The sequence below is a fragment of the Colletotrichum karsti genome (assembly GCF_011947395.1).
Source record: "Colletotrichum karsti strain CkLH20 chromosome Unknown Scaffold41, whole genome shotgun sequence".
Taxonomy (NCBI): domain Eukaryota; kingdom Fungi; phylum Ascomycota; class Sordariomycetes; order Glomerellales; family Glomerellaceae; genus Colletotrichum; species Colletotrichum karsti.
In genome coordinates this window covers 265064-287320 of record NW_024065941.1, presented here as the reverse complement: position 1 = coordinate 287320, position 22257 = coordinate 265064, and the positions used below count along the sequence as shown (strand labels likewise).

The 22257-nt window shown below is 54.1% G+C and overlaps 8 protein-coding genes across 8 annotated transcripts; 7 read left to right on the top strand and 1 right to left on the bottom strand.

Annotated features, from left to right (window-relative positions):
• Nucleotides 1-159: 159 nt before the first annotated feature.
• Nucleotides 160-1473, top strand: CkaCkLH20_10580 (uncharacterized protein; the record flags this gene model as incomplete). Its single annotated transcript, XM_038893294.1, has 1 exon — nt 160-1473. The coding sequence occupies one exon, from the start codon at nt 160-162 to the stop codon at nt 1471-1473; it is 1314 nt and encodes a 437-aa protein (XP_038741409.1).
• A 660-nt stretch (nt 1474-2133) lies between these two features.
• Nucleotides 2134-3144, top strand: CkaCkLH20_10579 (uncharacterized protein; the record flags this gene model as incomplete). Its single annotated transcript, XM_038893293.1, has 1 exon — nt 2134-3144. One exon carries the CDS (start codon nt 2134-2136, stop codon nt 3142-3144), a length of 1011 nt encoding a protein of 336 aa, XP_038741408.1.
• A 1192-nt stretch (nt 3145-4336) lies between these two features.
• On the top strand, nt 4337-4927 carry CkaCkLH20_10578 (uncharacterized protein; the record flags this gene model as incomplete). The annotated part of the gene is made up of 3 exons (XM_038893292.1): nt 4337-4641; nt 4700-4812; nt 4866-4927. The coding sequence occupies 3 exons, from the start codon at nt 4337-4339 to the stop codon at nt 4925-4927; spliced, it is 480 nt and encodes a 159-aa protein (XP_038741407.1).
• A 1844-nt stretch (nt 4928-6771) lies between these two features.
• CkaCkLH20_10577 (uncharacterized protein) lies at nt 6772-7245 on the top strand (the record flags this gene model as incomplete). Its single annotated transcript, XM_038893291.1, has 3 exons — nt 6772-6881; nt 6940-6986; nt 7040-7245. 3 exons carry the CDS (start codon nt 6772-6774, stop codon nt 7243-7245), a joined length of 363 nt encoding a protein of 120 aa, XP_038741406.1.
• A 1031-nt stretch (nt 7246-8276) lies between these two features.
• Nucleotides 8277-8780, top strand: CkaCkLH20_10576 (uncharacterized protein; the record flags this gene model as incomplete). Its single annotated transcript, XM_038893290.1, has 1 exon — nt 8277-8780. One exon carries the CDS (start codon nt 8277-8279, stop codon nt 8778-8780), a length of 504 nt encoding a protein of 167 aa, XP_038741405.1.
• Nucleotides 8781-9808: 1028 nt separating this feature from the next.
• On the top strand, nt 9809-10839 carry CkaCkLH20_10575 (uncharacterized protein; the record flags this gene model as incomplete). Its single annotated transcript, XM_038893289.1, has 2 exons — nt 9809-9933; nt 9984-10839. The coding sequence occupies 2 exons, from the start codon at nt 9809-9811 to the stop codon at nt 10837-10839; spliced, it is 981 nt and encodes a 326-aa protein (XP_038741404.1).
• Nucleotides 10840-11722: 883 nt separating this feature from the next.
• Nucleotides 11723-12776, bottom strand: CkaCkLH20_10574 (helix-loop-helix DNA-binding domain-containing protein; the record flags this gene model as incomplete). The annotated part of the gene is made up of 2 exons (XM_038893288.1): nt 11723-12628; nt 12711-12776. The coding sequence occupies 2 exons, from the start codon at nt 12774-12776 to the stop codon at nt 11723-11725; spliced, it is 972 nt and encodes a 323-aa protein (XP_038741403.1).
• A 4845-nt stretch (nt 12777-17621) lies between these two features.
• On the top strand, nt 17622-22005 carry CkaCkLH20_10573 (uncharacterized protein; the record flags this gene model as incomplete). Its single annotated transcript, XM_038893287.1, has 3 exons — nt 17622-18236; nt 20812-21047; nt 21108-22005. 3 exons carry the CDS (start codon nt 17622-17624, stop codon nt 22003-22005), a joined length of 1749 nt encoding a protein of 582 aa, XP_038741402.1.
• Between the last annotated feature and the right edge of the window lie 252 nt (nt 22006-22257).

Below are 22257 nucleotides of genomic sequence, written 5' to 3'. Positions count from 1 at the left end.
AGCGAACTAAGCGCTGCTGAGCTGAAGTGCTGTGCCGCAGGCCGGTGAAATTTGAACCTTATCAGATGAGGAAATGCTTATGGTATTGCAACCCTACTAAGAAAAATATTCATCTCCGATTGGTTCAAACTAGAAACCTTGCAATTGAGTCCGAGGTCGATGCATTTAAACCCACTCAGCCTGCATCATGTTCCTGGCCTCTTCAACATCGAGACTCTTAATCTGGACATCTCTTACCTCGCCATGGCATCTCGATCAACGGCGAAAGCCAATCTCGACCACCTCCCAACCGAGATCCTTGAACGGATTATTTTCTCCATCACAGACCTCCGATCAATCTATCACCTCGTCGTGGCTAGCCCCGCCGCGTCTCGCGTCTTTGAGTCCTCAGAAGTAGGACCGAAAGCTCTCGACCATGTACTCACCGGGTCCATGTCACCCCACGTGGTCGAGCTGGTCCGCCTTGTCGGCCTAATCCGCACCGCAACCCCAGAACGCCCACCGACATCATCGCTTTCAGATTTTGTCGAGAAGTACACCAAATGCCAAGACGGCTCGGCCTCGTCTATCGCCTCAGCCGCACCGAACCTCGCGAGCTCGCTTCGTGGCCAATCTCCTCAGCTCGTCCGGGGCATGCTCTTGACTGCGCGACGCATCTGCTGCCTAGCATGGGCCTGTCTCGAATACTACCGCAGCCGATGGTCGTCCGTCACACCGGCTCACCTCGAAGGCCCGTTTGCTTGGGGCGCTGGTCGTGAAAAGCCTTGGCGCCAGAATCCTCCCGGGAAGACGTACGAACTACAGCCCATCGGACCATCTTGCTGGATGGAGGAGCAACGCGTGATGCGCGGGTTTTGGAGATTGCAGCTGCTGTTCGACCTGAACATCGCGGCCTCCGAAGGTCGCTTGGGCTGGACTTCGGAGAACGGTCAAGGCGAGATTACCTCTGACGTCCTCTTTGAGGGCTGGACTTGGCAGAAGGAGGAGTTTCTTACTGTCGTGGACTTTGTCGAACATGTCCAAGGCGGCCCAATTCTTTCACAAGGCTCTCGGCGTCTTCCGGCCCCTCCTTCAGACTACGATTCCGCAAAGGAGTGGCAAGACCCAGTCTCGCCGGGAGTGGAAGACCCTAGATGGTCACGAGAGGAGGAATCAAAGCTCCAACCACCATGTTGGACGTTTTACGTGGTCAGGCTCTTGAAGAATCCGTACTCGCCCGTCCGTGGGGTTCCGTTCTGGCCGTACCGTCAGCTGGGACTGGCTATTTGGGAACAAGACAAGCTAGAAGCCTTGGAACTATCGTATACGCCATATGCTTCCAAGGGCGGTAAGCAATCGCCATCATCAGGCGACCAAGTTTTCACCTGGAGAAGTCTCCTAAGCCCGGAGCTCATTGCCGAATTACAGATGGCCATGGAAGAGGACTGTCAGAAAAACGGATTTCGGTTCAACCGCGGAAATCCGGACATGTGAGAATCTCGGCTTGAAGCTCGGTTACATGGGTTGAGATATGTCAGGAAGGGATTTGTTCAAGACTGCATGAGATAGTAGTCAATAACATGAGAACTGCATATGTAGACCAGGGGTCATCGAGTTTAGGCCCCCAACGCGCTTTTGGCCATAAGCTCAAAGGACCAATAATTCCATAGTACCGATTCGGACTCAAGTCCAATTTAACTATCAGTGATGTAACGTTCCGGGGTTGTGCAAAGATTCCACGTGAACTCATGGACAGGGGATGTCACACACGTCTAAGTAAGCAGTAGCAAGGATATGACCCCAACATTCAGCAGCCTCTGGCATACGGGCGAGGTAACCTACGTCCAGGGGTAGGTTCAGCTGTCTGCATGATGAAAGTGATGGAAATACTTCTAAATGACTCTCAACTCTGGTTAGTGAGGTGAGATAACATGGAGGGCTCCGGATTGTCGAGTGAGGGCATTTGCAATCTCTCCTTGCCGTGAGAAGCTGGGGTTTCCGCGATTCTTTCTCGCCCTCTTCCCTTTCTCGGTCTCCCTTCTCCTTCCTCTCTATCTCCTCTCTTCTTCGTCTCCGTTTCCTCTGCCCTCCTCCTTCATCTCCAGTTTCCCCCTTCATCGTCCCCAGCTTATTCGGCCCAACTGAACGCTCAGTATGACCGGTATTTCTTACTCGACCCGACCTGGCCCAATTGGCCTCCCCAAGCGCTTCGGCTTGCTGCTTCTGTGGCTACTTCTTCACGCAGGTTTAGCTAGTTGCGAATATGAGTCTGGAAATACCTTACGTCCTTATGCCAAAAGGCTTTCAGCTCGTGCAGACCCCACTTACGAGAGTCGCGTCGAAAAGGGCAAGACCATAAAGTGCGACTTCTCCAAGCCCGCCGATAAAGTATCGCAGAGCAAGTGGCAGGACGCAGCGGCTTTGGAGAGATGGGGCTGGTATGATCCGGCCACGGATTGGACAGGCGGCGACCCGCTGTTCGCTGATAGTCTGGATAAAGCGTTCGCCGATGTCAAGATTGACAAGAAGAACAATGGATACTCCACATACACGCATATCAAAAGCTTCACAAAGTCCGACGGCACACCCGGTCAGGCACGTATTCACCTCCTAATAAACCAAAGACAGACCCGACTGACAGGGAAGCAGGGGACTGGCGGCGAATACGGACAGATGGTCAACCCAACAGACGGCGCAATCGTCTTCGATGGAAACTTCAGTCCTTCATATTTCAATAAGGAGTTCGGAGCAGGCGATGTCCCTGAATTGGAGAAACTTTCTGACGTTTCTTTCTTTCAATGGGTGGCGGCTTGCGATGAGAAGAAAATCAGTGCCGGCAATATCAAGTACGCCTTCCGGGCACACATCACCTACCAGCCAAGCTTTGATATTGTCACCAAAGCCCTTCAGAACGCGGACTATCAGAAGGTGCCCGACTGGGATAAGCGGGCCACATTTACGATGGACCAAGATTCTGGCCTCGGTATCCTCGGCAGCGTTCATGGGTCCGGTGTGGCTTTCTTCCTTCTGCAGCATAAAGCGAAACTGGGGTTGAAAAGGATCACTGAGGTTACTGTCTGGTCTAGTACGGGCGAGTTCGACTTTGGGGTAGACCCAGAAGATAACTGGCTTAATTTGAGGTTCAAGATCGAGAACGTGGAGTAAGGACGACGGAAACGTCAGCGGTGATGACGGAAGACGGGGAACGGGAATGGGAGACGGGGGACGACGATAGGGGACGACGACGGGGGATGATGACGGGAGGCGACGGGAGACGATGACGGGGGACGAGGGACGACGGGGGATGACGGGGACGACGGGGGACGACGGGGACGACGGGGGACGACGGGGACGACGGGGGACGACGGGGGACAATGACGGAAGCCGATCACGGGGGGGAGGGGACGGGGGACGACGATGGAGGACGTGGACGGGGGACGATCATGGGGGACGATGACGGAGGACAAGACAACAGACAGAGTTCGGCGGCGGCGACGACGGCGACAGCGACAGCGGTGGCAGCTCAAAAACTGTTTAACATTATCTGAAGGCATTTATGAGATGATAGCTTTCAGCTTTTGACTACAATTTCCTCACTCTCCGGTGGCTAAGCAGATATCATCCCAAGGGTTAAATTGTTGTCAGCGGAAACTACATGTGTTGCACAATACCCAGTGCCCCAGGTTGAAAGTTTAGAAGTCAGTAATAGCTTCCACTTTCACCAGACGCTCGTGTCTTCAACCCCTAATTCGGAAGCATGTGGTCCAAAGACTGAAGAGTTTCTCGAAGTCATCAAAGACGCCTGAATCAGCCAAGTCAACCAATATTGAGAAATTGGAAAACGTAGAGGGTTTGCGAGGAGGAAACACAGAAAGCCGGCAAGAATCATCAGCAAGCAGGGCTTTTCTTTCTGTCACATCCTTTCTTTCATTATTGGTGTGTTCGGTCTATAAGCTTGGCGCGGCACAGCAATCCGCTTGAGGCCTTTTCCTGCGTCTGATTGACGGCACATGAGATTGAGGCCAGCGGACTAGAGCGTTGAATGTTCCGCACACCGGTAATACTGTGCCGCAAAGAAGCGTTCATATCGCCGCCTTGGCAAATAATCAGTAACCTTCCACATGCATGTACTATTGATGTGGGATCGGGCGGCCCTGCAGACCCTTTGGAACTTTGGTTGCAAGAAGGGCCAGAGTCATATTAGCCCATCCGAATCCTCGATTTCCGTATTTGCACGTATATAAATTACCGATACTTCCGCCCCGAACAACCATCCACTTCTCTTGCAACCTCTCCACCTCATCAAATCCGAAGCTAAGCATTCACTTTGCCTTTGCCTCTCGAGAGATCCGCAGCCATGAGATTCAACTTCGTCCTCGTCGCGGTGGCTGCGCTTGCGGCGCCTTTCATGGGCGTCGCAGCAAGCCCCGTGCCTGACCCCGTGCCGGAGCCGGACATGTCCGCCAACCTCTTCTCCCGTCAGACCATGGAGCTCATGGGCTCGCAGTTCACGGCGACCTGTAACTCCTTCAGCTTGAACAGCCGTTACCCCACGCTGTTCTACGCCAACTGCCGCGCCATCGACGGTTCTTGGAAGTCTAGCCACGTCGACTTGCAACTGTGCCTCGCCAACTCTTGCGGTCGTCTTGTCATTGCGTTGCGGTAAGCCCGTTCTATTCTTGAACCGTCTGTGCATCCGACTAATGTAATATGTGCGCAGCGGACGATACGGAGACTCCTGCGACAAGTTCGACTGTGCACTCAGCGGATCATGGTTCCAGTGCAACTGCAGAGACTGTGGTGGAAACACTCAATTCAGTGGCCTTAACCTGAGTAAGTTTCCCCTTCAATGATTTCCGTGTAGAGTTGAGCTGACCGAGCCACAGACGATGCCATCGGAAACGACAACGGTGAACTTGAATGCTTCGGTCTCAAGCAGCTCGGTTAAGCACATAGTCCAGAGAGAACATATGGAAAGCGCGTGGAAGCATTTAGTAAGGATACATAAGATGGCCGATGTCATCACGTAATTAAATTCATATCTAATTAATTATGCTTGACCTCTGCATACACTCTCCGTGAACATACATTCTGTCTGTTTTTCCCCGACGGTGGCTCACAAATCATTGGAACTTTTGACAGTGACGGCACGAAAGTTGTGTTCTTTTTCGTCTGACCGATCAATTGATTGGGAGTTGATGTCATCCACAAAGTGATTTTCTATGCAGTGAGCTGCACTGATGATCCTTCGGCGACTCAAAAGAACGGAAGAATGCGAGGCTAGCGGCCCTAATCAAATCGGATGATATTGCAGCCCCCCCCCCCCAATGGTGGTGAACCATCATCCAGGAACGGTTCGGTTCGCCTGTCATGCGTCGTCCATCTAAGGTGTGGACGGAAAGAAGCGGGCGCCACAACCGTAGGCCGGCCGGGATGGGCCCGGGGCCCGGGGTCCGAGATCCGTGCCGCCGCTCTCCAAAATGGTAATTGGTGGGTTCTCTTTCTAGCAGGGATCCCGGGTGGGGCCGTCTTACCCTTTCCGGAACAGTACATGTGGTGTACTTGCTCTCTTATTTGCACGATCGCATCTGGAATTCAGGGGTATGGTAAGCTGTGGATGGACTTCCAGAGTGAGTTGAGTTGGCTGTGAAGTAATTAAACCCTCGGTCTGCTTTTTTCGATATCGTCTAGTGCTATCGCAAGAGCGAGAATGTGACCAAGAAAAGGTAGAGTTGACAGGGCTCAAGTCTGACGAGCTGACATAGCCCGATGTTACCTCGCATTATCCGGCTTTGAGAGAAACTCATCGTAAGGAACTTCGGTGTGTGCCTGTAGTCAGATTCATCAAAGCTGCAGAGCACAAGACCAGGATCACATCATGCACCTTCCTCAAAGGTAATAGGTGTCGACCTAGGTCGAAGTTCGCTGACGTCCCCGCTTCCTTATTATGAATTACCTACCAAAACAAGCATGGCAGTCTTATGCCACTGTAACCTCTCTGCCTAGACACTGCAGAAGTTACCCGACTACTGGGCCGTGCCGCAACTAAGCATCAATCGGTCGGGCTTGGCATTAAGCTTATTGTCTCCTGATCTGGATAGACCTTGCCCTCCTAGTCCCGCAACTAAGGACTTTGGTAATGGACAAAGATACAACTCGAGTTGCAGGGATTCGACCCCTCAGCTCAAGATAGGAACTGGACTCGCGGGTAAACTCCATCACACCCGCACATCACACGATGCATAGGCTTTTCTAGGCTGCCGTTGCAACTGAACGAAATGGCATGTTGAGCTGTTGGAACTGGGATTTGGGAGGCTACCCTTGTCACTCACTATCGACCTTTCGACAGAGTAGACTTATTCCCCAACTGGCCCCCATCACGACGACGGATGCCTCGGGCTAGTCCCACGACACAACTTCGCCGCAGCCTCGTGTCCGCGATACCGCTCGCATCAGCCGAGGGAATCATCTACACGGCAAAAACATGCCGATTATCACAGAGGATCATCATCTTTCGCCAGCTAATTCGTTGAAGACCTTGAGTTAACCCCTGTGCTGTATCCTTGCCCGCAGTAAAGTCGTATCAACTCTTTGTTTGTTGGTATCATCGTCCTTGCGAGCGTCTGCACCTATGTGGCACTGAATTTGATAGTCTAGTGTCGTCTACGTCTAGGAGTGATCATCTCTCTGGGAGAGTCTCTCTATCCATTCCAGTGTCTATATAAGTAACCTCTCTTCTCTCCGACTTTCCGTCTGTTTCTCAGCCAAGACATCCAACTCTCCAATATCATCATGCAGTTCACCACCGTTGTCTCTCTGGTCGCCTTCATGGCCGTCCAGGCTACTGCCACCCCCCTGGCTGAGCTCTCAGAGCGCCAGACTGCCAGCGGCTGCAACTACTTGTATGCACACCGTTGCTCCTCTTCAATTCCGATCCATCAACTGACATGATACCTCCAGCGCCGCGCCTCGCTGCTGTGTGCCAACAGTCTGCCAGTGCGCCAACGGTAAGAAAACAATTTCTCGGGGCGAGAACAACGGAGTACTGATTGATCTGCAGGAGCCGTCTACCAGGTCAACCAAGACAACGTCAACGCCGGCCGCCACGGCTGCGACCCCCCTTGGGGCTACATCGCCGCCAGCAACTCGCAGTTCCCCGGCTACTGCTGCCGTCTGGCCGAGGGCCAGGTGTTGGAGGGTGTTACGGGTGAGGAGGCTCTGCAGTATCTCAGCCCTGACCGTTTCGATCTTGCGAAGTCGGAGTAAAGCGGTGGAGCTTGTTGGGATGTCAGTGAAGAAAATAACTTCTTTGAGCTGTATTCTGAACCAAATAGCACGTTGGTGGTCAATTGAAACTGCTCGTCACGAAATCACCTGCTTCTAAAAGCTTCAAGTTGCTGTGATAAGTGGGAACAATTTGAGGCTTCTCGTCTTGACTGTCAAGATGGTTGATTAAAGAATGCAACAACTGCGACAGCGTAAGGAGAGAGTTCTAGGGTTTGGGGGTCAGAGTATGGCGCACACGAAACCAATTCCAAAGTGACCTTCATTGTTTTAGAAACAATAACCGAGGAGCTACATCTCCCGCTCTCATTCGCTTACAAAGCATGCCGCATCTTTCATAACATTCACGCAAGATTAATCCTGGTCATACAGTTATTGGTGTAGAGGAATTGCAGTATCCTCGTATCCTAGCCCAGAATCGTAGCTCCAGATCAGATTTGAGACAACGTCAAAGTTGCGGCGAGAAACACACGAGATTGCGCGTGTATATGACAATTCTATGTGCTATGAATGAGAGATTACCCTCATGAGCCGTTTGAAATGTAAATAATGCAGGAACAGTCTTAAGTCCGCACACGGGCCTCCTGGTCCCCAATGACTATAACTGAGATCGTAACTTCTAATCCCAGAAACTGTCTTTCGTTTGAAGTAATAGTCTACCTTAGTGTTGCTTTGGTCCAGTGAATCTTTATTTGTTGTCCTCGCGCGTCATTCGAGCTACAAAGACTGTTTGTTGCGCTTAGACACTTGAACAATGTATTGTTTCTACATGACCTTTTCGAACTTAGTACAATGCATTCTGTTCAACCAAACGTACTCTTTGTATCGCTCATTGTTGTCTCAATACAAGACTAATACACAGCTATACCACTCGCTCGAGAAACATCATTTATATCAACTTGCTCACCCGAGCCAGTTGTGAATCACTGAGTCTCAATCTATTTCATTCTCAGCAACCAGGTAAGAGCCGCAACCCAACCAACCAAGCCATCACAAGACAGAACTCGCACATAATGCAGTGGACCGCCATTCAGGAACTCCTCGGAGAAATCTCCTTCACCGTCGTCATCCTCGGCATCCTAGCCTATTTTCAAGTCATCCCAGTCCTCCCCACCACCTTCCCCGACATCCCTCACCTCTCTTACATCCTGCCCCCGGCCACCCTCCTCGCCGCCTACCTCCTCTGGCTCCGTTTCTCGTTCGACGAGCGTCCGGAAAGCCTGACGGGGTACATCACGCTCTCCCGCGCCTTCATCGTCAACGTTTCGATACTCATGTGGGCGATCATGCTTCTGCCGCCTCTGATAGTGTGCTTGTTCTCGGGGGCAGGTCTCGCGTTCGCGGTTTGCATCCCTGTGCTGCTATGTGTGGCGGTTTGGCGTGCTGTTTGCGGCAGTCCTCAGCCTGAGCCTGAGTACGAGGAGGGTTGGAGGGACGAGGTTGATAGGGACTTTCAGAGGCAGCCTTTCTTTTGGCAGGATAGAGACATCCTGCGGCCTCGGTTTATGAGGCTGTGAGGAGTGAGGTGGCAGAGTACCGCAGGATGGTAAGTTACGCAGAGATGCCTCGTGCTTGAGATTCAGGGGCTAAGTAAATAAACAAATTTTATCTTTATATCGTCTGAAATGATACAGTATGGTCCTCGGCTGGTCGACAGATCTTGTTAGTTCATTGCGTATCATGTGTTCAGGTAGTCCCGTCCCGCCTCTGACTTACACAAGGACGTCCCAGCGACTTCAACAACATCAACGTCACCACCACAACCACAGCCCACGACCACAGACCCACAAGACTCCTCCCCCAGACGCCCCTGTCCTCCTTTCATCTCTGTGAATGCCTCCATTCTGAGGCCTCACGAAGCCCTCAACGAGTACCCCGCTCTTAGAGGCCCGGCAACTTCAGATCATCAGCCGAATCTCCATTCACCAGCCAGCCTCCCACGACCTTTAAGGGGCAACGACCTTGACCTCCTTCTTATTCGGGCAATCAGTCAAGTCGTCGCCTCACCTTGAACCGACTTACAACCTCAGGCTACCTGGTCACAATCACAGATCACTCCCGTCAGCCACAGATCACTCCCAATAACCCCAGATCACTCCCCTTCAGCCTCAACCTATTTATTCTTCGTCCAATGATTTAAATCGCCTCACATTAAATCGAGTTACGGCCTCAGGCTACTGCGTAATTATCACGGATCACTCCCTTCGGCCACAGATCACTCCCCCCGAGGCCTCACCCTCCATATCTATATAAACACCTCCATCCCCCCTCCCATCCCTCTTTTTCCTCTCCATCAACTTCCCATCTCGCAATCTTTCTGCTTCTTCTCTCTGAACAAACCCACAACCTCTCTCCCCCCCCTTTCATCCTCTCTTGCCACCAGCAGTCATCGTCTCTTTGGGCCAGCCCCATTCACTATCAACAACTTCACCACTCGCGTCGTCTCCGTCGCGGTCTACATTCACAACGCGACGATAACCTCATCAACGCGCGTCTCCTTCCTCTATCAATAAACCTCCCCACGCGTCAACACTTGATCGTCAACATGGCCTCTTCCTCTTCCTCCCCCGTCTTCTCCGGCGAGACGAAGGTCGCCATCATGCGCCGTGTTCTCAGCGACGGCACCGTCGAGATCTACTCCGACTCCGCCAGCAAGGCGCAGACTGACCCGTAAGTCCCCTCACCTCTACCCCTGAAACCCGATGCTAACATCCCAACAGGGAGCACTGCATTGACTGCTGCACCGCCGAAGAGTGCCTCGAGACCTACGGCATCGAGGTCGACACTCGCAAGGCCTCCAAGAAGGCGAAGTCATCGAACAACATGAAGCCTTCCCGCTACTGGAGGGCCCCTGAGATGCCCTCGGCCACCGAGATGGAGACCCCATCTTCCAACACCACCTCCACGTGCCACAACAACAACCAGGCCTTCAGAACCATCACCTACCACGCCACCTCTCACAGCTCCCCCCTTCGTCGCAACCCCTCCCACAACATCGGCTCTCCCTCCGCCTCCCAGGCCGAGCCGTTCCACTACCACTCCGCGCACACAGCCAACTCAGTCTACTCCCTCGCCGCCGCCGCCGCCGCCGCGGCAACCCACCACCGCCACGGCGAATACCCCTTCGCCATCGTCATCAACCAGACGCCCTACCTCACCGAGACCGAGCAGCGCGCCGTCCACGCCGTCGCGATGACCTCCCGCGAGCGTCGTCCCCGCTCGGACTTCACGCCCGAGGAGCAGGCCGACTGGGAGGAGCGCGAGTGGATGGCCATGCAGGAGGACGAGTACGAGCGGGACATGGAGGTTCCGCTGCCCTCGCGGACGTACCGAAGCAGGAACTTGTCTCCCGAGAGCGAGTATCGCGGCGCGCAGAGTGTTGAGTCCGATCAAGAGTCGGTTGACAGCTTCAACACGCCCCATCAGTCCCGCCGTGGCAGTTTCACCTCCGACGACGATTTCCGCACCTGCCGCAGCGACTACTCCGGCGATTACCACACCTGCAACAGTGATGACGAGTTCGACCACGGCGTCGCGGAGGCCGCATATGGCCGCCGCTACCGCATGGACTTGTAACTTCGCGGGCGTTGCGGACGAGGAGATGGGTGTAGGTGCTTTTGGAGCTTCGGAGGTGGATTACCTGGGAGAAGCATTGAGTTATTGACAAGGGTGTGAAGGGGTTTCTGAAGTGGATCGGGTATGTGTTTGATGGAGGGGAGGTTGTCTGTGGCGACGGAGGATTTTGGGTGGCGTTTTGCGGTTTTGGGATTTGAGGGAACGGGATTTGGAAAATCATGGGACATTGATGATTATGATGGGAACGGAAAATGGGTATTCGTTTTGTTTTTGGGATGGCGAGCCAGGGGCTCAGAAGTCATGAGAAACGGAGGAACGGATTACGGAGCGAGGGATACGGATGCATCAGTCTTGTTTTGCGAAGTCCTTTTCAAGGCTTCTTAGTCCTGCATTAGACATCCACGATACCCCAGATCAGAGCGAGTCTCGATCATAGAACAGAGCATCAGCAATGAAATCACAATAGACATAAACATAAAACAATGCCGTAAACAGTGAATAGTGAATAAATCTCTTCATTATCGCAATCTCTGCGTGAGAAAGGGGAGTGAGTTTGTTTGCTTTGGTCCTCTTCAGACCAATTCATCAAATATCTTCCGTCTTCTGTCCTTCCCATAATCTCTAAACATCCGTAAACGCCGTCTGATGATGATGATGATGACATGCTTTCATCGTGGTATACAAAAAGTAGTTTTCCCCCCATTTCCCCAAAATGCCGTCCGAAAACGCCAGGTCAATCAATCATCGCAAAACACCCAATTCGTCCCTTTTCCCCTTTCTAATCGAGCCCCGTAGTATATACACCACAACGTCTTTGTTGCTGCGTCGTCTTTTTTGTTTTTGTTTATCGTCGACGTTTCGCAAAAGGGGAGACAAAGCTCTTCTAAGACCAATACGGCCCGGCCTCGGCCTGCGCCTGACTGCGCTGCCACCTCGTGACCTCGGCGAGCCTCTTCTCGAGCTCCTGGTTCTCCTTCCACAGCTGGCCGTTCTTCTTCTCGAGGTGCGTGATGTACTCGGTGGCCTTGCTGAGGATGGTGGCCTTGTTGAGCTTGCGTGCGGGCATGAGGCCGCCGAGCTCCTCGACGACGTCGAAGGGCGCCTCGTCGGTCTCGGCGGGCGCTTGGGGGTTCTCGGTCTGCTGGACGACGCAGCGGAGGGAGGGGACGGCGTCGCGGAGGGCGATGATCTTCTCGTTGATGTTGACGCGGTAGCGCTTCTCGATCATGTTGTGCGGGTTCTTGGAGGGCTCGTGTTTTGTGCGGCGGGCGGGGGGCTCGGGGGAGGCGGAGCGGGAGGAGGCGGAGGAGGCGGAGGACTTGCGCTTCAGGTCGTTGTTGCGCGGGGATGTTCTTTGTTGGGGCTGGGGTTTGGGTTGTTGTTGTTCGGGGCGGGGTGCCGGTCTTGAGAGTCTCTCCGTCTTGATCTGGTTTTGGGGCCTCGGGGCGGGGGTGTCGAGGGATTGGAAGAGCGGTTGGGTATCGTTGATGCCCTCCCGGCCAAAGGCGACGGAGTCGGACATGAGGTCGGCGGGGTTGGCGGTGGGGCTGAGGGTGAGGTTTTGGGAGGAGAGGAAGGACATGGGGCTGCCGAATTCGCCGTAGAAGACGTCGAGGTCCGGAGAGAGGGTGGGCTTCTCGAAGTAGGCGGGCCAGTCGGAGCCGGACGGCAGGGGGAATGATGAGGCGGGGAAGACGGGGGAGACGGGAGATCCGCGGGAGGGGGCGGAGTCGGCGCTGAAGTCGGCTTGGGTGTCGTAGAATGAGAGAGGGGAGAGTTCTGGGGGCGACTGTGAAGGTGTTAGTTGATGTGTGTGGGAGAGGTGAGGGTGAGGTTATTCGGAAGACGAATGGGGCAATAAAAGGACTCACCATTGCGACGCCGGATTGGGGCATCTGGGGTACCTGATAGTACTCGAAGGACTGTTGTTGAGCCATGGTGCGATTCATGGAGGGGTAGTAGCCCGGGGTATGAGAGGTGGTCTGGTGGTTTGAGTCGAAGGTGTTTTGTGAGTGAGGTTGGTGGCGTTACTCGAAGGGAGTGAGGACCAAATAAGTGTGTTCAAGTGCCGATGGCGAGATGGGAAGATGTATGATGTTACTCTGGATTGAGGCTGATGGTTCGAGCATAGGACAGGTGGGGAGACAACCGACGGAGCGCAAAGCTATATACCTACAATGGCAGAGATACGAAAAGGGCATTCTGGCCAGCGACATGCCCTTTCAGCTTGGCAGAGAGACAAGGAGCTGCGAGCCGGGGTAGAGCTCCGCGGGACGGAGAGTGGAACCAACTGGCGAGAATTGGGGGTGATGGTACGCAGTAAGGCGGGCGCGGGATGGAACGGGCGAGCAAAACTGGCGATGGTCGGGCTCGTCATACGACGGCGCCATGGGTCCTCCTTCGCCCAAGGCAAATGTGACAGACGGAAAAAAGAGCTGAGGGTCACTGGGCACCTCGGACCAAGACCCGGGGGGTGTTGCCTTGGGATGGTGCGGGCGGACGGATCCGACAGTGGAAAGACTGATGATTGACATAAGATGTGCTGTGGGGAGTCTTCTTTGACACATGCACGAGAGAGGATCCCGAAGAGAAAGTCGACTTGAGCAAGCGGCCCATACGGACGGCGTGCGGCGTGCCTGGTAGGGGGACGCCGGAGAGAGAGATGGCCACCGGGTGGCCCTATGTCATCCCTGATCCATGACACCTCGGAGTTGCTGTGCATGTACTTGTGGGTATTGATGTCGATGAGAGCGCGGCAATGCTATGTTTTACGACTGGAATACGCTGCAGTAGTTGTGCATTCTGAGATGTTGCTTAGAGACGCCGTCCGGAGAAACAATGTCTTTGCTCACTAGAGCGGGAGTCAACTTCCAGTCCAGCAAAGACTACCAAGCACCATGTGAGAACAACTTACAAAGATGTCTCTAAGAGCGAGCTCGGAACAGCTAAGCAGGGTCCAGGGGTGCATGGCCAAATCCCGGGACGGGACACAACGAGATGGACAGAAAATAGAACGATGGAGGGGCAGCTCGGGAGCTTGGCGGCAAGAGAAAAAGCCGTTGCCAACTTCGAGCGTCAACTGCCCTCGGATACTGGGCAACGAAAGTGAGACGAAATTGCAAGATGGGCAAATGGGACCATCGGCCATCGGAAGCGAGCGCGACTTTGCGATATTCTGCCCCTGGCCGTCATCATCTTGCATGGGATCTGGCCATACGCAAAATGCTGCTCGCCAGTATCTCGATGGCTTCAGTTTTCAGATAGCCTGAAGTGTCAAAAACCTTGGACACGGCATCAAGGACCTTGATTCGGGTCCTTCAATCTCGTGCGATGCCATGCAACGAAATGAGTCCGGATTACAGGGACCCCAAAAAGGGACCACCCCAGGCCGTCCCAAAGGGCAAGTCCAAGACCCCCAGAACCAAGATCCCGTTGTCGTCAACCGAGATGGAGCGGTTGTGATTCGTGACAGGTCCGGAAAAGTGAGGTGTCAAACATTAGCTAATTGGCGAAGGGGAGAATCGGCCGTGATGGACATGCTCTCGTGGGATTGCTCAGGCTGGGCGCTGTCACTGACGTGCAGGAGGTTGCCGTGATGGCGCGGGCTGGCGGGTGGGTATCGCGTGCAAGGTGCAGAGGATTGATGCCGCCGTGCCTTGGTTTGGTGAAGATGTTTTGTTTCCGGTTGAGTTGTGGAGGGTGTTTTCGAGTGTCGACGCCTGCAGGAAACGGTTTGACAGGTGGCCCAACGGCAGGCAGGATGCGGGATCGAGATCTCCAGGGTCCCCTCCCTGGCCTCCCTGGCGTCCGTGAGGCTCGCTCCCACGCGCTGCCCACTCGGATTCCACTTCCCTGGCACGTACTGCGTGGTGTACGTAGTGTACTTCCTCTTCGTCGCCCGTGCCAGTCTGTCAGGTCCCGGCCAAGTTCTGGAAGACGACGATGGATGCCATTCCCCGGAGACGCCATGCCCAAGTAAGGCATCAGCAGGATATTTCTGGCAGTGATGTGCGCGGTGATGTGCTTTGCTGGCCTGGCTGGCAGACCCGAAAAGCCGGTTGCGAGTGCTAATGTACGTCTCTATTCAGCGCCTTCACAAGTGGCCCAGCCTCTGAGGTAGTGTAATGGAGACGACGGAAGATGTCACCGAGAATACCGAGAAACGGAGCCGAATGATCTGCGCACCGCGGTCTAGAGGTTCGGCGGTGTTGACTGAACTTGCCGAAGAGAGTATCCGTAGGCGTAGCAGCGACAGTGTCAGATAGACAGGCCCCGAAGCGAAACATCCATAATGGAATTGCATCGTGTGTTCGGGTGACGCATCGTAATCGCATAGCATCGCGCTTTACTTTGATGGCCGGCGGTGCTTAGCGAGGTAAAGGCAGGCCGGCCTCAGCAGAGTTTTCCAATTGGACCTTAGCGATTGGACTCTAAAGTCCGGCGGCTGACTGAATGGATCATGGATTGATCAAGGACATTCAGGTCGACGGTGACGGTGACACAACGCGCGAGAGATGGAGTTGACGAGTCGTGTTGGTTGATGCTGGAGGTTGAAATTGTTTTTTTTGGTTCGAGAAGGAGCAAAAGTGGTCTGATTTTGCTGCATCGTCGAACGGCAACGACCAACAGCCCATTCCTTCCCCCAATCGAACGAGCGACCTTCTCCACCCGGCCCCACCCGAGACCAATCAACAGGGGGAACTTGCTATCAAGTACTTTACACCGTAATTTATAGGGAGAGTGACTTGCGCACAGGTTCTTCGCTCCGTTCCCGATTGTTCCCGTGCGCCTTCACAATTTTCTCGGTGGCCGTCTTCTCGATCCATCTTCGATCCATTTTCGACATCTCCATTCTTTTTTTGATTATCGTCGTCTCTTCCTTTTTTCCAGATCCGATCAGAACGAACATTGATCCACGAGATCCAAGGAGGCCGCTAGCACGCAAATGGACGGCGTCACGGGAGACGGACACGGAAGCGGAGGCGGAGACGCGGACGTGGATGGCATCCCTCACGACGACATCGCCAGCTTGACGACAATCTTTCCTCATACACATCGGCATCACAGATGAATCACCATGCGGATTGGCAGCTGTCTCACGCATCATACATCATACAGACCGGCTGCCTCTTGCTGTGTAGTCTGTCTACCTGCCGGCAAGAGTGGTGATCGACGACGGATTGCTGTCAGTCGCTCCCTGTCCCCTGTCAACTTCTCCTCACCTTTCCGCCATCCGAGACTCCAGTTGTCCAGTCCAGCAGCTCCAGCTCAAGCTCCAGCAGCTCTAGCTCCACGCGCCGTCTGCAAATCCGCAAATCCAACTGCAACCCTCCAGAGACCCAGACGAAAATCACCGCGGTCCAGGCACTTCCAGCGGACAACCGCCAGTTGAGACTTTGCAAAAAAATGTCACTTTTCACCTTGCCCACGACATCATCAAGCAGAAGTCCCGTTACAGACTTAGACATTTGTCGATAATACGCCGTCGATGCCTGTTTCCTTGCTGCTCCAAGGAGCAAATTACGTTGATCCTCATGACCGGCAATTATTCATCCTCGCCAAAGACGCATGACCGCTACCAGACGAACTCTCACTACCCGTGGACCTTACCTTCGTCTGGCAGACCGACGACTGCAAATTTTCAAACCCCGACCTGAACTCGCACCTCGCCGAGCCAAAGCATCTCCATTTCTCAAGTCCAGAACCCGGCCGTCCCGTCTTGCCCGGCAAGGCCAGCCCTCGATGATCGCCAGCACAGGAGCAGGGCATCCTCCGCCCGAGCTGTCAACTCGTGTTCGCAGCGCTGCCCGGCGAGCGGATTGCCCAAAACTGCAACAGTCGCACTGCAAATGTTGCAGACCTGCATATCCCCTCCTTGCCAGACACGCACACTGGGAGCCATGGCATACCACCACTACGCGCCCAACATTACGCGGATGTCTTCCGTTGCGTTCAACCTGCAGGATCTCAACGGCTGGATCTGCGCGCGCAGACAACAGGTACAGGACCCTGCAGCGCTTTCGCGCCAGTCTAAGGTAGCCTGGACTCGGCCGTGTGTCTGCGTTTCTTTTTTTACCGTATCTCCCCCGGCAAACTCTCGTTTCGGCCGAATGGGTTCATCCGGTTATTTTCTTCTTTTGACTACCGCATGTGCCTCGGGAAGTCAAACATACAGCACATCATGCCAAAAAAAAGTTCCTCGGATGACCGACCGGTGTGGCGACGGGTGTTTGCTTAACCGAAGCTGTCATCAATCCTTTTGTCCCGAACCCTGACCGGCCGTGGGGACTTCTGCGAGCGAGGTGGGGGGGGAGCGTCTTCTTCCCAGTCAGCGTGCTGCATGGCTGGACTGGGCATTCACAAATGCCCGACAAGTTGTTGTGCTGTTTTCTGACGAGTCAAGACGGTGCATGTCGATGATCTGCCCGTATGGATTAAGAATGACGTGGCGTTCGGGTCACCGCGTTGGCCGGCGTGGTTCTCGCTGAAAACACGTTTGCGAAAGGATCGAGTGATTCTTTGAGGATGAGTGCGAGCGCCCTGTGAGTGAGGATGTTTGTGTGTCGCCATCTCTTGAATCCGAGATGTGGTTCTGCTCTATGGAACCCAGTGACTGCTCTTGCGTCGCGATACTCAAGATGAATACGCTAGAGTCAACGCTGCCCGAACTCGTGAACAGGTTCTATATATCGCCAAATTGGCGCTGATCCAACAACATTGCTATCTATCATCAACATCGAGAACTGATTAATCACAGCTCCTCACTAACACCAGATACCAACATGCCGGCCAAGCAATCAAGCACGGGGAAGCGGCCGTCTTCCCCAAACTCATCACAGCCCGCCACCGACAACCCCTTCACCAGCCGAAACCACACCCGCAACAACCCCCAAGCCCTCTCAACCTTCAACATCCGCAACTTCCTCACCCGCCGCACCTCCTCCGAGATCCTCGCCGACCTATCCCAAACCCGAACCTCCCCTCCCCCGTCGAGCCCGACTCCGCACTCGCCCCCCTCAACCCCGGCCTTCCGCACCCCGGAGAGCACACCCAGCACCCGCCGCCCCGAAACCACCACCCCGTCCTCCACCGCCTCCAAACGCAGCCTCGACACAGACGGCGACGTCAAGATGCGCAACGGCGTCTTCACGACCCCCGAGCGCCTCCACATCCAGCAGCGCCACGAGATCCGCGCCGCCGTCCGCGACGCCTTCGAGTACGAGCGCGCGCGGCTGGCGGAGGAGGTGAAGCGGCGGGTTCTCGACGAGGTGGAGGGTTTCGTGCGGGAGAGGGTTGCTGGGGTGCTCTGCGCGGCGGTCGGGGAGCCGGCGGGGAGCGAGGTGGAGGAAGTGGTGGCCGTGAGGGAGCGGTTGGGGAGGATGAGCGACGGGGCGAGGGTGAGGGTGTTTTGTACGCGGGAAATGGTGGCGGTTTTGAGGCGGTTGGTTGGGGTTGTTGATGCGGAGATGAGGATGGAGGCGTGGACTTTTGTGGAGGATGGTGCTTGGGATTGAGGTGTTTGGGCTGGGGTTTGTAGGATATCATCAGTAATAGTAAGATCGCTTGCAGACGACGGCTGAAGTCGCTTGTGGAAGTTTGACTGAACTCATGATCGAGATGTCTGCACCGGGCTTGGACGTGATCTATGTTCACCAGAGCCTCGTTTTCGACTCAACGCTCTAGCCCTGCTTAAATATCTCAGGAACTCAAGACCATCTATTAGAGCAGAAGAATGACATCCTTAAAGCGACGATCCAAGCATACGTCAGCTTCGCCCTCTGTCCCGACAAATTTGAAAGAGTGTATCATCTTCTACAAAAGCATCGTGACTAAAAAAAAAAGCAAAAAGATATTGGAGCCAGAGGGATTCGAACCCCCGTCTCTCTCTCGCCTGAGTATATAGGATTCTTAGGATCTAGGGATAGAGAGCGAGAGATGCTTTACCACTAAGCTACAGCCCCCTTCTGTGTTGTCTTGTTAGGAGAGGAAGCGTTGAACTTTGCTATATGGCTTCGCTGCTGTTGTTGTTGCCTTGTGGTGGCGAGTGAACCGTGATGGTGAGGTTTGTTGGGAGGGCTGATCTATCATGGTGTTTATGGTTGGAGCACGCCGTTGAGGTGCTGTGGATTGTTATTGGGTACTTGAAATCAGTTCGGCGACGCGTCAAGTTAGTCTTTATTCTCTTCTGGGGCTGAAGACGTTGACGCGATTCGACGCGATGTATGATTTGAAAGCTCAGTGGGATTCCGTTGTCGTTGAGATGGTGTTTTAGTTTTAGCAGTATTGCTGACATGAGGCATCGGGGAAAACGTGTCAGAGAGGGATGGACCGATGGTATGACGAGAACGAGAAATGATGCTGATTATACAGATGGCTTCTTGCAGAGGCCAACTTAAAGAGTTACGGATGAAGCATTGAGAAGTTTGTTGCTCTTTCTAAACATGTCAGAGCTGACTTCGTCCCTCCTTCACCAAGGTCCCAGACGAGCAGATAAGTCGGGACTTCCTTTCACAGGTCTCGCCTCATGAAACACCAGTCCGACTACTCTCAGCTGGAGCGAGTCTCAATTTCAAGTGTGACAGTCCTCTCCTTGTATTCTTCTTCTCATTGGTGGTCACGTTGCCCTCAGCATCTTTCGCGATCCCTTCTGTTGCCCTGAACAGCCATGCCGGCTTGCGCTTGGTGATGTGAAGATGGCCTGACAGCCTGACAGTTAGATAGTGCTACGAGACTCATTTTCTCGGTCGATGGACTTATAAGGTTGATTGAGAGTCACATCTCACAATTCTCCGCCAGAGAAGTTGCAAGGTAAGTTGATTCATCGCATGGACAATCAAAACCCCCAAAATGAAAGACGTCACCTTTCAATGCACCACTTAACTTTATTGAAAACAGATATTGAGCTCTTGTTGGATCAACTATATCGTTTCATAACTTTGGTCACGAATTACTGCTCGGAAACTTACCGGGTTACCTGCGCTCAGCAAAGTTATGCATCATCTTCGCGACTACTGCCATGAATGTCACTCTTCATTTCGATAGATGACAAGAAAATTTACGCAATGAAAGAGATTTAACTAGAAATTTGACTCAAACGACCGAGAAGAGGCGATAGATGTAAAGCTGGTTGAACTTAAATAGTAGATGGTTGGTCTAGATCTTCCTTTACTAAGTAAGATATGAAGCCGATGGAAAGTCAACATAAGAGAGTGTTTGCGGGTTCCATAGCCTGGTGAATTCGATTTTTGTAAATTTCCGATTCGAAAAGAAAAACCTTAGCCCTTTGACGTAAGACTCAACTGGCAAAAGACACCCAAATTGAAAACAATCGGAATCATCCCCGTCAACTTCGGTGAAGCTCACCTTCCAAGGTGAACTCGGTGTGGTCTTGCCCGAAACACAGGTGAGAGGCCACGCTAAAACAGCTCAGGGCTACCTAGCTGCCTTAGAAGCTAGGGCCCACCTTCCTCCCACTGTGAGGGCGATCAGCTGCGCTGCGCTGAGGGTGCGTCATAATTAACAGCTGGCAACTCGCCTCGTTCGCCAGTGGAGGCCATTTTTCTGCTGCAGGTCATCCGCCGAGGTGCATCCCACAGAGAGCTCCCTCGCACCTGCGACATCGCCTACGCCTTCACAGCCAGGCATCCCATCCCCTTCCACTCCTTTTACAACTTCGCTCCGGTGCTCCGTTCGTCCAATCTCTACATTCCCGCGCATCGCAACGCATCAATCTCACAGACCTTTTTTTTTTTCTCATTTCATTTGTTTCTTTTTCTTCATTCTGCTCGTTTCCAGTTCTGGTTGTTGCTGGCTTGACAGCTGGGGGGAAATGCCTCTTTGAAAACGGCACGTGGTCGCATCCATCCTTCTCTTCGCCATGGTGTCCTTTTGGCCGTGGAGGGTACGTTTCGCGCCTTCTCTTGTCCCCGTTTCGTTTGCGATCAGGATGATGAACTGACAGTCGCACCGCAGGGCGAAGACTCCTCCCCCGCCTCGTTCGAAAAGACCCTCTCCGCCCTCTCGGCCAAAATCACCGACACCCAGTCCCGCCTCGACGGCGCGCGGGCGACCTCCCGTCGCATCAGGGTTCTCTGGTCGCTGTATCTCGCCTTCGCCTACCTCGTCTACTCCATTGTCATCTTCCTCGTCGTGGGATGGAACGGCATGGGCGTTTGGGAGTGGACGGGCGTCTGTGGAGGTCCCGTCGTGTGCGTGTTCCCGTGGTAGCTCCGTTTGCGCGTCCCGAAATGCTAACCGCGATGTTCCAGAATCTACCTCACTCGAACCACCGTCACGGCCTTTTTCAACTACCGAATCGACTCGCTCTCCACCCGCCTCAAGGAGCAGCAGACTGAGCGGGCGAAGACGATCCAGAAGCTCAAGGACGCCACCAAGTACGACTCCACTCTCGAGCTCCTCGAAAAGTACGGCGGCAGCGAGAACAAGAACAAGAAGCAGAAGCAAGGCGCGAGCGGCGACGACGATAAGAAGCCGCGACAGCAGGTCCCGAGACACCATGAGGGCAGCCGCACCAACATGCCGCCGCCGCCGACGGCCAACATCCAGCGACCTGGCCCCGGCTCGCCTCCCCCTGGCTTCCAGCAGCAGCATCACCAACGTCCGCCTCAGCAGCAACCCAATGGCCTCGAACCGACCGAAGAGTTCGCCCCCAACGCATACGGTTCCGGTCATCCCCCACCGCCGCCGCCACCTACTCAGTCGCAGCACTTTGCGCAGATGGACGGCGTCAACTCGTCGCATTGGTACGACCGCATCATGGACCTGCTCCTGGGCGAGGACGAGACGGCCTCCAAGAACAGGATTGTCCTCATCTGCGCGCGCTGTCGGCTGGTGAACGGCCAGGCGCCCCCGGGCACCAAGGCGCTCTCGGAGCTGGGGACGTGGAAGTGCATGGGTTGCGGGGCGACGAACGGCGAGATGGACGAGGGGAAGCGCATCATGAGGGAGGTCCTGGGATCGCGCGCTGAGGAGAGCGACGTGCCGACCGGTGAGGAGTTTAAGGAGTCTGACGACGACGATGAGGTGTCGAGCGTGGAGATTAAGGAGGAGGAGGGTGATGACGATGTTCATGGAGCCGGCGCAAAGACCACGGGGAGACAGGGAGCATCGGGTACGACGAAGCGCAAGGGCAAGGGTGGAAAATGAGTGGGCGGGTGTTTACCGGCGAATGCGTCGTTCAGCTAGCTACAGCAATATTTCATACATGATTACAGCATCATATAAAAAGGCAGTATTTTCAAAGATGTTTCTCGTCATGGCCCGGGTTCCTCATAATATCAATTATCCGCTAAGCTCCCAATTGTGGCTAGTGCCGAGGCTGAATGCTAACGCGGCCTCTTAGCAGAGTTCCCCACTGTCCGTGCTCCCCCCTACCTCAAACTTCTGGGAGGACACTGC